General features: G+C 41.9%; 1 protein-coding gene across 9 annotated transcripts in view; it reads left to right on the top strand.

The window, feature by feature from the left end:
• The window catches only part of LRRC7 (leucine rich repeat containing 7), a 160,939-nt gene that overhangs the window by 79,592 nt on the left and 68,473 nt on the right, over window positions 1-12,874 (top strand). For all 9 annotated transcript variants that reach the window (XM_056844367.1, XM_056844365.1, XM_056844366.1 and 6 more), the window contains 2 exons: window positions 689-818; window positions 4,857-4,972. In XM_056844367.1, coding sequence (XP_056700345.1) covers window positions 689-818; window positions 4,857-4,972 — 246 coding nt within the window. The remainder of the gene's footprint in view (window positions 1-688; window positions 819-4,856; window positions 4,973-12,874) is intronic.

The following is a 12,874-nucleotide window of genomic DNA, read 5'->3' as shown; positions in this document are numbered from 1 at the left end:
CATACAAGGAGTCACTTGAGATTGTAGATTTTTCTGCCAAGTGGTAAATTGCACACTGATCCAGCGTTGAGCGGCTGTGCATAAACCCAGCCTGCTCAGGGCCAATAGTGTGTTCTGACTGAATCCAGTATTCAAGTTTCTGAGGGAAACAGTAGTGTGTGGGATAAACCATTGTCTGCTTCAAATAGAAGGTTTCTGCATGTGTACTTGTATTATAGCCTTTTAAGTATCTTTATACTGTAATTTTCAAAAATATTTTCACCTTTTATGTTTAATTGCAGTTTGCAAAGGTATTTTTTTGTTTTATTTATCGTCTTTCTTACTGAGATTCAAGATGGATTACACAATATAAATCAATGCAATCAATAGAATGGTACATCTAATAAGTGGTGTGTTCAGACTAGAATTGCAGAAATTTGAACAAAGCTGTCATCTGAACAAAGCATAAATATTAAACATGGAATATTAAACAGCGTAGAACATGATAGTACATACGTAGAAACACAATGCATTTTCCTGGAGCAATCTATTATGATGTAGCCCTATTTCCTGTATAAAAACGCCCTCCTGAACAGTTCTGTTTTACATAGTTTGCAAAAGGTAGACTGTTCATTTAACATTAAAAATAATGAGATGGATAATTGATAAAAATTGTGAAGTAGACTAACAAATGTCCTTAACATTTCAGTTTATCTTTATTAGAAGAATTTGACTGCAGCTGTAATGAACTGGAGTCACTACCTCCCACTATTGGCTACCTGCACAATCTGAGGACGTTAGCTGTGGATGAAAATTTCTTGTCTGAACTGCCCAGAGAAGTAAGGATTAATTATGGAATACCACTTACATAAACATTTCCCTGTCTTCATGCACTGAATTCCCACTGAAATCACTACTGAATAATGGGACTAAAAGCTAGAGGGGCACATTTTGGGCTGTGTTTGTATGCCTCTATCCTTTCTTTCTTTCCTTCCATTTTCTTGCCTGGAAGCAGCTCTCTTGATGTTCTGCCTTAAACAGGAACAATGGAAAGTGCCCATCTGTGGAAAAAACCATCTCCCTACTTTATTTTTATTTTTTGCAGCCCCATCTGATTCCTGGAAAGGTCAATCTTAGGGTTGTGTGTGTGTTAAGTGCCATCAAGTTGCTTCCGACTCATGGCGACCCTATGAATGAAAGTCCTCCAAAATGTCCTGTCTTTGGCAGCCTTGCTCAGATCTTGCAAATTGAAGGCTGTGGCTTCCTTTATTGAGTCAATCCATCTCTTGTTGGCTCTTCCTCTTTTCCTGCTGCCCTCAACTTTTCCTAGCATGACTGTCTTTTAATCTTAGGGTTACAGGACCACAAAGAGAAACAAACACATGGCTGGGGAGGGGGCTTGAGTGAGGAGAACAAGAAGGTGAAATCACTCCTCTTCTGTCCTGAATGCCGGCAGACCTGAGGGCCAGAGGCGGGTAGCATTAGCAGTCCGAAGGTCAATACCAGGCTGTTCCAGGTCTGGGTCCAAAGTCAGTATCAGAAGTGAAGTGCAAAAGTCCATTCCAAGGTCAAGGTCACAAGTGTATCAGGAGAGATCGGAGTCCAAAGAGAACACAGGGTGGTAGTAACAAGTTTTCCCCATACTGGCCTGGATGCAAGTGCCTACTTAAATAGGCCTAAGGTGAACCATCTGTTGCTTGTTCTTCTGACTCAGCAATCCCTGCTGGGTGAAGCTCATTAGTCTCATCACTGTCTGCTGGGAGTGCTCGTTGCTGGGCTTGCAGTCCAGCACTCCTATGCTCATGTAGGAGTGCTGTGAACCTTTAGCACCTCTGGCTTTGGGGGGCTCTCTGATGACACTGCCTGTAGCTGGACCACCGACACAGGTGAGTGTGCCCCATTACATCTTCTGCAAAAGTAGCTCCACGGAGAAAGGGGGGTGATTTCATTCCTTTGTTTCCTCCTCACCTCAGCCTACCAACCCTGAGGGCTGAGCTGACTTCTGCAGAGATCAGTTTTTGGTTGTTTGGACCTCCACAACCACAACACATACTGGGAGTAAAAGGCCCACTACCCTCATCCCAGAATCTATTTTGTTACGGGTTATCCCAAGTACATTACATAGCTGGATCCTGCCCAAACCAAGCTGTCACTTGTTTTCCAGGGAATTCTACACAGTCTGATTGCTCTCTGTGCATGATAACTTTTACTCCCAATGTCACATGACATTTGGCCCACAGTATCTTCAATGGGTATTTCACATCCACATCACTTCCCTGATGGAAAATTAACCGTCTGGACTACTTTAAACCCCAAAACACAGAGATATCACTTCCTTTTTTGTGCGACTATATTTCATGTCAGTGGATGCAATTACTGATCCCTATGGGCAAAAACGCATGGTCGCTTTATCCTCCTTTAATCCCTGTTTTAGCCAGGATCGAACGCACATTAGGCGAAACGCATGGGTTCGATCCTGGATGAATCCTGGCTGAAACAGGGATTAAAGGAGGATAAACAGAGCTCTTTCTGTTTTTGTCTTAAGCCACTAACAGCATCCGAAGGCCCTGAACCATATGGTAGGGGAGACTGCAAGAATGTTTGGCCTTGGGAAACACAGGTATAGGAAGGGAGTTGCCTGCTGGTTCTTATCCCCTCCCCATTACCCATGGCAGAGTTTATGAACAGTGTTGGGAAGGACAGATGTTGCAGCACTTCCCATCTTCGTCTGTAAATTCTGTCATCACAGAAACCTTCACAGGGCAAGCATTATTGCAAAGTACTTTTTTCCATCTTTCCTGTACCTAGCCCAAAGTAAGGAAGAAAACTTCCAGATATGGGACTGTACAAAGGCCTTGACAAAGGGGAAAACATAGTTTCTTCCAAGTGATTCCTCATGTACTGAACTATTCTTCCTACCTTCTCTGCTGCAGTTGCATTTAATCTAGCTCAGAGGGATTTTGGGGAGGCTTGATCTGAGGCCCCTTCTACCAGTATGCTTTTGAAATGAAGAGCACTTGAAGGAAGTAAACATAAAAAGAGTGATCTCTCTATAATGATCTGTGATACTTGCCATGCACATTTATAGTAGCAAGTGTGTCATGTTGTGCTTGAATCACTTAAAAAATAATAACATTGACAGTTTAATGACCTATTTTAAAACATTCAGACTGTGATCTATTTCAAATTGAAGGGGTAAACCTGTCTGTGGGCTGTACTACTTTAGACTTCATATGGAAGCTCACAGATGACTGAATGCTTCATCATACAAAAAAAAACACCCATTGTATATAGTTAACTACCAATGCAATCTATGCATAATTACAATTCAGTGGATTCTGACTGGAGTAACTCTGCATAGGATTGCATTGTACTTGACATGGGAAATGATTCTCATGATATGCAGTTTTCTGTGGGCTGTCTCCCCTGCCATATGGAGTTTTTTTGTTTTATATAGAGAAGTATTTAATCAAGCAAGATCATGGTTGAAATCTGAAGTTCTGTAGCACAGACCTATGGATTGAGAGTTAGTATAGTGCAGTGATAACAGCGTCAGATTGGGGAGATCCAGGTTTAAACCACTATTCAGTCATGAAGTTCATTGAGTGGTCTTATGCTAGTAATACTTTCTATGCCTAACTTACCATACTAAGTAGGGATTTAATGGAAGAGGGAAGAACCATAGACCCTACTGTGAGCTCCTTGGACAAATAAAAATTCAACAAAAGGCTTTTCCATCCCAGTGAGTAGACCTGTGTCTAGTACTGTGGTAATAAAGAGTTGTACACTGGAAACAGGATGAATTCTAATAAGAAAAGCTGCTTGGAGTTTCTGAAATAAAGCATCCAGTTCTATCATCAAGCAGATCACTAAATAAAAATCACAATTCACAAACCAGTTAAGGAAGTTGAAGTGAATGGAATAAATACAGTTTTGTTGCTCTGGTACAAAGTGGACAGTACTAGACTCAAGATTCTTGGTATTTGTGTAGCCCCACAAACAGCACCGGTACGTAGATTGTATATTGGACTATATGCCCAGAACTAGTGTCCCCACCATGTCTGTTGCTCTACCAGAGCTCCCTAGTAGTACTTTTTAAAGCCATTTACAACATGAGCCATTTAATCCATTACATATTTATGGCACATGACTGGGACTTTATAGGGTCATCCATAAACAATTTCATGCCATAATGAAGAATATGTGTGTAGTAAATGAAGGATAGACTATTAACACATGAGATTTTGAGAGGGATTCTGGTCTTCTAGAAGAATGTAAGCTGGCTTAGTTTAGTTCAGTGATAAGTGCTTTATTGGGGGAGGAAGCTGACCTTCGGGTGATAGTACCAACTAACTGTATTTCATTTGCAGAGCAGGTTGTCTGCCTGTACAGAAAGAGATCTGTATTTGCTATGTCACAACTACAAAAACAAACTAAGAACAATTCCAGCATAATCAAGTTTGTGAACAGGGTTGCACCAAACAATGCAATGAATAAGTGTATATAATATGTTATTTTATTCCTGTTTTATCTGAAATGTTTTTATTTGAGCCATATGCTGAATTTTTAGCATGCTTTATAGGTGTGGATACTGTGTTAAAAAATTTTTATTGCCAGTCACATCTGGCAGTTTGCAGTGTGCACAGTATACATCTTTAAAATTAATAAATACCAGTCATTCATTTTATTATGCATAACTAAGAAATCCATGTTGATGGGAAAGCAGTTTCTTCTCTTGTGGGCCTCAGAGTGGAAGATGGGAGGTACGGTTTTGGTCAGTTTCTTACTGGTACTGACTACCTTACTGAATACTGTATCAGCCTTCTTTTTCTCTGTGAAAAGGCAAGTATTTTAACAACTGTCTTTGATGTCCACAGATTGGAAGTTGTAAGAATGTAACAGTTATGTCTCTGCGCTCTAACAAGCTGGAATTTCTCCCAGATGAGATTGGTCAAATGCAGAAACTCAGAGTCTTAAATCTGAGTGACAACAGGTACTGGTTTTATCATCTTAAATTTCCTGCTATATCGATGCTGTTTTGGACAGACTGTCCACTGCACAAAATACATGCCTTGTAATCTGGAAAGGCCTTAGGAGGTGCAAGAAATCGTCAGCTGTGCTAGTCCAAAGGAAAAATAAAAAAACTCAGAACATAGCCTCTTGTCAGGGGTGGGACACGCCCACCACCATTTTTTGCCACCCAGCCCACAAACCAGATCTTTCAGTGTGAAGGAACACAAAAGAAAAAGCTGATAAGAGGATGGAGTCAGCACACAGGGAGAAACTGTCTTTCAAGACATGTGGGTCCCAGACTTTAAAGGTTAAAAGCATCACAATGTGGCAGCCGGCAAGTCTTTCTAAAACTTGTGTAACAGTTACTTCTGTCAAAGCAAAGCATACTCCTTTCTTTGCTGTGCGTGCAGAGCAGCTCACTATCGATCAGGACCCAAGGAATACTGGAGGAACCATGTGGGAGGGCATAGAGGAGAAGAAAATCCATAAAACTGTCAGCTCTAGTCAGATAGGATTTGGGCTACCAGAGGGTTAGGCTCCGTGGAATCCTTTCTTAGGAAGGTATAGGTCTTAGAGCCTTACTTTCAGGGAAAGCAGGCTAATTTAGTGAATGCTTTAGGAAAAGACTGTACCTGCCTCAAAGCCTAGCTTCTGGGGAAAACATGCTAAAGATTTGGAGTTTCTAGAAGGAGCTCATATGTTGTAGAATTCCTGAAGTTCTGGAAAAGCCAAACATTCATCTCAATAATTTTAAAGGCTTGGTTAATAACTGATCTCTGCAAGTAACAATTCTCAAGTGAAAAACTGAAACTGAATGAGCCTAGGAAATGTTGTGTTATACTTATAAATAGGGTCAAGGCTCTTTTCTGAACATCCTTACTCCCCTGTCCCAGGACATGAATAAAAGTTACTGTTTTTTTCCTGATTCCCTCATGTCTTATGTGAAATCCTAGGGAGAACAAGGCATTTCTAGAATATAACCCAGCCAGTACCAGAGGAAAGAAGCAGTCTAACACCATCATAACTGTAGCAGACAGCAACACGAATTAGGCTATTGTAAATTCCCTCATGTGTACTTAAATAACTGAATTTAGAAGCCACTTGGGTTCAGTCTGTCAGGTGGACATTGGGATCAAACTTCACATTATGCTACCTCTCCTCTAATATTTAAAACCCGGACCACAATCCGTTTAAGGTAGATGTTAGAACTCTTGGACATGGTCTTTAACAGAAACAAACAGGAAGTCTGTATTCCTGACATTCTCTGTTTTGCAAAAATATTCTTAAGTAGGTCATTCTTTTCCTTCAGATGAGAATGTTTTGAATGAAATGAGGGCAGAATTCACTCTTGAGACTTGTGGAAAAGAATTAATTTGTAGTATGAATGGGGTCTTATGTAAAGCTGTTGTGCCTGGTTAAAGATATAGGACTTATTTTAACTGAGAGTATTCAGCTTGGATAATATTCTAATTGAAATAACCAGAATGAGCATATGGATGGAGGACTAATGGAACTTTGGTTAAGGCATTAATTACTAGATGTGAAGTACTCAGAATGGAAACCTGTGAACAGTAAGAATCCTGAGAAGCTCACTTTTAAAAAGTTTGACGAGAGGGTGCCTAGCGAATGATATTGAATGTGGCTTGCTGAAATCTCAGAAAATTGTGGAAGCTTGACTTTCTAAAGTGTTGGTTCTCAGACCTTGGAAGAGACCAGGATGCAGGAGACCAAGAAGACTGCCCACTTTTGCTTTGGTAGCTTAAAAGTCCTTTTACTTACCCCAGCAAATGCCTTCCAAGTAGCCTGACAGATTTGACTGATGGAGTCCTGTCTGTGAAGCTGCCAGGGTGTCCACAACTTGATCCTTCCTATCCTAGGTCCTTTAGCCTAAATCAGTCTCAGGTAAAAAGGCATTCTGAGACTGGAACACATATAAACTTAAGGAGTTTTGAGACCCTGAGAAAGCAAATCAGAAATGGATAGAATCCACCATTTTTCTTATTTCCATCTGTTGAGAACCACAACCTTTCTTGGCCAGTGAGGCAATAAAGGTGTCTTGTGTCTTCTGGGAAACTTTCTGCAATGGTTTTCTGACTAGGATGGACAGGGAGAAGGCTTAAAGGACTCTGACAGGCCAGCGGTTAGAGCATCAAACAAACCTGGAGAGGAACCTGCTCATCTTATGATTATTGGGGAAGTAAAGGGATCCTCAAGGTACCCCCATTAATTTACTGTCTGCTTGAATACTCCATTCTTAGCTTCTTAAGGTCCTGGTGACTTAGGTTTAAACTACATGATTAAAAAAAAAACATTTTCCTGAACTTAAATGGCATGGGGGTGTTATTTTAACCCTTTGTTGTTAAAATGTATTGTGAAGTTTGGCCTTAGAGAGCAATGGATACGATGGGTGGGCTTGAAGAAGTGATATCAGTTTCCCAGTGTCTGGTTTAAACTCACTCAGCAGGAATCTTAAATCACCACATTTAGTAATTTGGAGGCAATTTGTTTGCTTGGGGGAAAGTTGGATAATCACACTAAAACCACATTCTACCAAATATGATGTTGGAAATGCAACAAGGAGCTTTTTAACCACTATCCATAGTGCAGGATAAAAAGGTAAATGTTCAAACACCGGGTGACCCGTAGGGTGATGTCACATCGCGATGTTCACTAGGCAGACTATGTTTACAGGGTAGTTTGCCATTGCCTTCCCCTGTCATTAACACTTTACCCCCAGCAAGCCAGGAACTCATTTTATCGACCTTGGAAGGATGGAAGGCTGAGCCAACCTTGGGCTGGCTACCTGAAATGACTTCCATTGGGATCGAACTCAGGACGTGAGCAAAGCTTGGACTGCAGCTTACCACACGCAGCTCTGTATAGAGCAAGATAGCAATCAGAAATTTCCTTCTGTAACCAAAACTCTTGGTGCAATTTCTCAAACTTTGGCTTCAACTCAGTGTCATTTTGTAGCTCAATTAGTTCTTCCTCCACTACTACAACTTCCTCAGAATTTATCACCCAATCTGAGATTTCCATTGAAAGAAGATTCTCAGATCACTCAGACATATCCAAATAGTCACAAAAAATCTCGCAGACCATCATCTTGTATCCCACCTTTCTCTTCTAGCTCAGACAGGCTCAGAAATTGGTATTGCTCATTACAGTCTATATTGCGATTGAATACAATCAACTTTGAAATAAATGAAGGGACAATAAATTTGGCCTTAATAAGATTGATCTAATTTCCTTGCAACTGCAAATTTGTTTCATTGAACTTTGCAAATAGTTCTGATAAATAAGCAATGTCATGCCTGACCTCTGAGTTCATCACTAAGGAAAGCATTCATGACTTCAAAAAACTTCACAGCAGTGTCAAAAGGGCTGTAAAATTGTCTTACACAATTGCCCTTTGACAGCCAACAAAGTTCAATATGAAACAGCAAACGTTCAAATTTTTCATTTTTACTCACTGCAATAATGATAGTGTGTAATAAATTTGATACCTTTGTAGGATTAAAATCAAGGACAATAAAGAAATATGCTATAATTCCATTAAGATAGCCTTTATGGAACTTTTATGATGTAATAGGCAGTTGTGAAAATTTTGCCAAAGGAAAAAAGTGCCTCTATGCATTATGGACATGTAAGCTGAAGTATTTTACCAAGGGTTAATACTATTACTTTGAGAGCAGTAAAAGGTCCTGGAAGACTGAAGGAAAAAAATAAGAAAAATAATGGCTTGCGCTTAAAGGAATGAAGATGACAATTTTAATTTATTGCTTCCTTTTAAAACTTTTGGTTTTTTTGTTTCATTTTGTTACTGCAATTCTGAATAAAGGCATGTTATATTTTCTTCATAAAGGTTTGTCTAAAATGGTTTATATTTGCCAAAAATATACAAATTTCCCCCAATATTGCTATTTATTTACCATATTTTCTCTTACTACCATAATTTTTATGATTTATACCCTAAATTTTCCCTCAATTGCCCAATTTTTTCTTTCTACTCCCTACATTTTTCCTGTAAATGGTTTTTTCCTTTTTGAAAACATCTACTGAAAAAACCCTAGAAATATTAACATTTGGTGGGCTGCCACAAAAATAACACTTATATAGCTAAAAAGCGTGTTTCATAATCAACAGGTTCAGTAACCCAGAACACAGGAAAATAAACACAATATAAATTCAATACAATTAAGGACTTACCAGCAAAAACTTGAAAAAGGACAAAGAGACAAAAACAAATGCAGTGATGACAGTTTTTCAAAATGTAGTGTACGGGTTTTACTAGAGCTCTTATAGCGTATTTACTACAAAATACAAGTTTCCACCAGATTTCAGCACTATGCAGAGGCAGAAACCTGGAGTGCCACTGGCTACTCAGAATCATAAATACAAACAAATATGACCAGAGGAAATAACTTTCAAAGCAATAAGAGCAGTACATCTTTAAATAAGTGAACAATGTGGTTGAAAGGGCCCTCCTCCAATGCCCCCCTCCACCCCTTTGCAGCTTAGCACCATCTAGGTAATCCCCCCCCCCTGGGGTGATACTGTCCACTTTGGAAACCACTGCTCTAGCCTGTTCAAGTGTATATTAGTCGTTCAGAAAAGCACATGCTGCCCTGTCAATGTGCTCTGAAAGGACAATATGGCTTCAGGAAATTGTAGCTGTTTTGAGATTCCTAAAGTGACCGTTTCCCCTGAGTCACTAATCCTGTAGTAAGTTCCCCATCCCACTAGAACTGTAATATGGTATCCACCCTGCCTTGGATGTATAAATGCATCTCTCTGCACAAAAAATGGGAAAGAATCACCACAGCTAGAACCTGAATATTTCCCGGAAAGGTTTTTTTTCTTTCTTGTGGGCCCTCAAGATGATATCCTTCTGGTAGGGCAGAAGATTGTACTGAAGAGGTGAACACCCAGTAAATTCCTCTGGCTTCAAACATAGACATGTAGCTTTTTCATATCAAGTTTATTTCTTTGTATTTATTATTTTATTAAAACATGTATAACCTGTTTTTCTTCATGGTTCCAGTCAGGTTTTAGATTGAGCTGGGCAGGGGTAGCTGTGGAGGCAGAATAAATGGGAAGGATACAACTGCTAGTAGGCTAACTTACCTCCAGCTCAGAATACTGGCACAGATTTATGCAGTGACATAATTAGTCAAAATGGCCCCCTGAGAGTATGTTAGACTCGTATGAAATTCCAAACTGGTAATGCTCCCACAGAAGATCCAGGTTGAATCTACTCCATGCTCTTCTGGAGGGAAGAATTGGATTCTGATGGGGTCCCTGAATGTTCTAGAACAGGGGTCAGCAAACTCATTAGTCAAAAGAGCCAAATATCAACAGTAAAACAATTGAGATTTCTTTTGAGAGCCAAATTTCTTAAACTATATAGGTAGGTACAGTGTTTATTAACTTAATAAACTTTAATTAAAGTTTTAAGTCTTAATTAAACTATAGGTACACTGAATAAAATTTGATATCATACTTAATAATGATCTTTTTTATTGATAAAAATTAAATTGTAAGTCCCTGCCATTTCCCCCTCCCCGTCTGGAGTCCTCGTCTGGAAGCTTGGTCTACAGCCATAAAAGCCTATTGGTAGACCTGGCCTCCGGCTGAGTCCCATTGGGAGGCCAGGTCTACCCATTGGCTTTCTTGGCAGTAGACCTGGCCTCTGGAGGCCCATAGAAGCCAATTGGTAGACCTGGCCTCTGAAGGGGGACTTTTCCCCCTCCTCTGAGTACAGGTCTACCGACAAGAAAGCCAGTGGGTAGACATGGCCTCTGAGGAGGGAAAAAAGTAAGTAAGGCATCCATAAAATTAAATCATGACAATGACTGACAAACACTGTACATTTTCCCCATCTGCATTCTCAAAACTCTGCAGGGGGGCTTATTGTTGAGTTGTGCATCTGAGTGGCAAATCCAATGCAAAACCTCCCATTCACAAATGCCCAATAACCCCCATGCAGATTTTTGAGAATCTGGATGGGGAAAATGTGCATCTGAGTGGCAAATCCAAGACCTCCTCCTCCTCACCGCCGCCTGGGCTCCTTCCTACCTTCCCTCAAGACCTGACCCAGGACTGCCCCGGGCGGACACTGACGGGCCCCGCGCCCCACTTACCTCTGAGCCCGGGGAACAGGCGGCGCAGCACGGCGGGAGCGCAGCGTGGACAGAGCCAAGCCGCGATGCCGAGCAGGGAGGGGCGAGTGATGGGGCCCCCGACAGGAGGGCGAGCCAGAAAGGCATTCTCCCGGCCAGCATGCCGGGGCTGAGAGGCGAGGCCAGGAGCAACCTGGGGCAGGGCAACGCCCCAGCGGGCCGGCGCGCAGACGCCGACAGCTCCAGCACCAGGCGGCCCTTACAACAAGGGAGAGGGGAGCCTAGAGGAGGCCCCGGGGGGAGGTAGCTCTCGGGCCGGATGGCCGGCGGGAAGACGGGCCCAGACGGACACCAGACGGCCCCCCGACCAGACCACCCGCCGGAGAGGAAAGGAGTGGGGCTGGAAACTGGGAGGGCCCTTGGAAGTTCGGGGAAGGTGGAAGGGGCGGGAAGCGCTTCAAACCCCCGCCGGCCAGCTGGGTGGGACTGGAAAGAGCCACACTCAAGGGGTTAAAAAGCCGCATGCGGCTCGGGAGCTGTGCTTTTGCGACCCGTGTTCTAGAAGCCTCTATTGCTTGCCTCCTGAAGTTAATGGAGAAGTCATGCAACACATCTCAAGATGTCTTCTTCCTCTGAGTGAGAATGGATGGCTTACATCATATCCATGAGCAGATCATCTGTCTCCATGTCTGAGGTATGGGAGAATTAATCCATCTGGTCCTGGAGCAGGCATGTGGATTTTTTCTTTGCCTGCTTCCCTCTCTAGGCACTGGACATGAGCTAAACATCTCTTCCCTTTAGGGGCTGAACTTTACCCTTAAACCTTTGGCCAGTATTGGCTGTTATTATATGCAGAAGTCTCAGCCTAATGAGGGAATTGATATATTGTGACGCATAACTGTAAGTTGATCTTCAATGATGAAAATTGCATCTGATTCTTAAAACAGAAATAAAGTGTTATATAATAATTGAGACAGTCTCTTTCTGTTTCTTCTATTTGAGTCTTCTAGTGCTTAAGTATTTCTGCTTAATTCATGAGTAATATTATGCTGACTACTGTATTTTCTGGAGGCTAGCAGTAATTAAAGCTATAAGCGGATTCATTTAACTGGAAAAGGTAGTGAAAAATTGAGCTTCAACAAAATTAGCATCCCTTCCCTTCTTCTGGGAACCAATTAGAACATTGCATACAGCTCTGCTTCCTTTTGATATTTGGAACCATTTAACATAAAAGTAACTGGAACTTTTTTTACAACAGAAGTATGTTTAGCATATACCATATTTGATAAATACTGTGTCTTCACTAGGGTTGCCAACAGTTGGGCGCGCTGGAATGACGTGAGCCGGCTTTCCCCGCCCGCCTCCCAGCTGGGAGGCGGGCGGGATGCACAGAGCTGGCTGGGCACACCGGAACAGCGAGCTGGCTTTCCCCGCCCCGACGGCCAGCTGGGAGGCGGGCGGGTCGCACAGAGCTGGCTTGCGTCGTTCCAACGCGAGCCGCCTTTCCCCACCCCGACGGCCAGCTGGGGGTGCGTGTTATGGTCAGGTGCATGCTATGGAGCAAAAAATACGGTAACTTACTGGCTTTAAGATATTAGCAGTACCGTCTTAAGCAGAGTTACACCTTTCTAAGCCAATTGATTTCAGTGGTCTTCAAAGAGTTCAACTCTGCTTAGGAAAGCACTTTAATACACTTAGTTCCCTACCTTGGTTTCCTGTAATCTTCAGCCCATTTATCCTGATAGAGTAGCATCCTACTG

This window comes from Euleptes europaea, chromosome 2, assembly GCF_029931775.1.
Source record: "Euleptes europaea isolate rEulEur1 chromosome 2, rEulEur1.hap1, whole genome shotgun sequence".
NCBI classification, from domain to species: domain Eukaryota; kingdom Metazoa; phylum Chordata; class Lepidosauria; order Squamata; family Sphaerodactylidae; genus Euleptes; species Euleptes europaea.
This window is presented reverse-complemented; position numbering and strand designations above follow the sequence as displayed.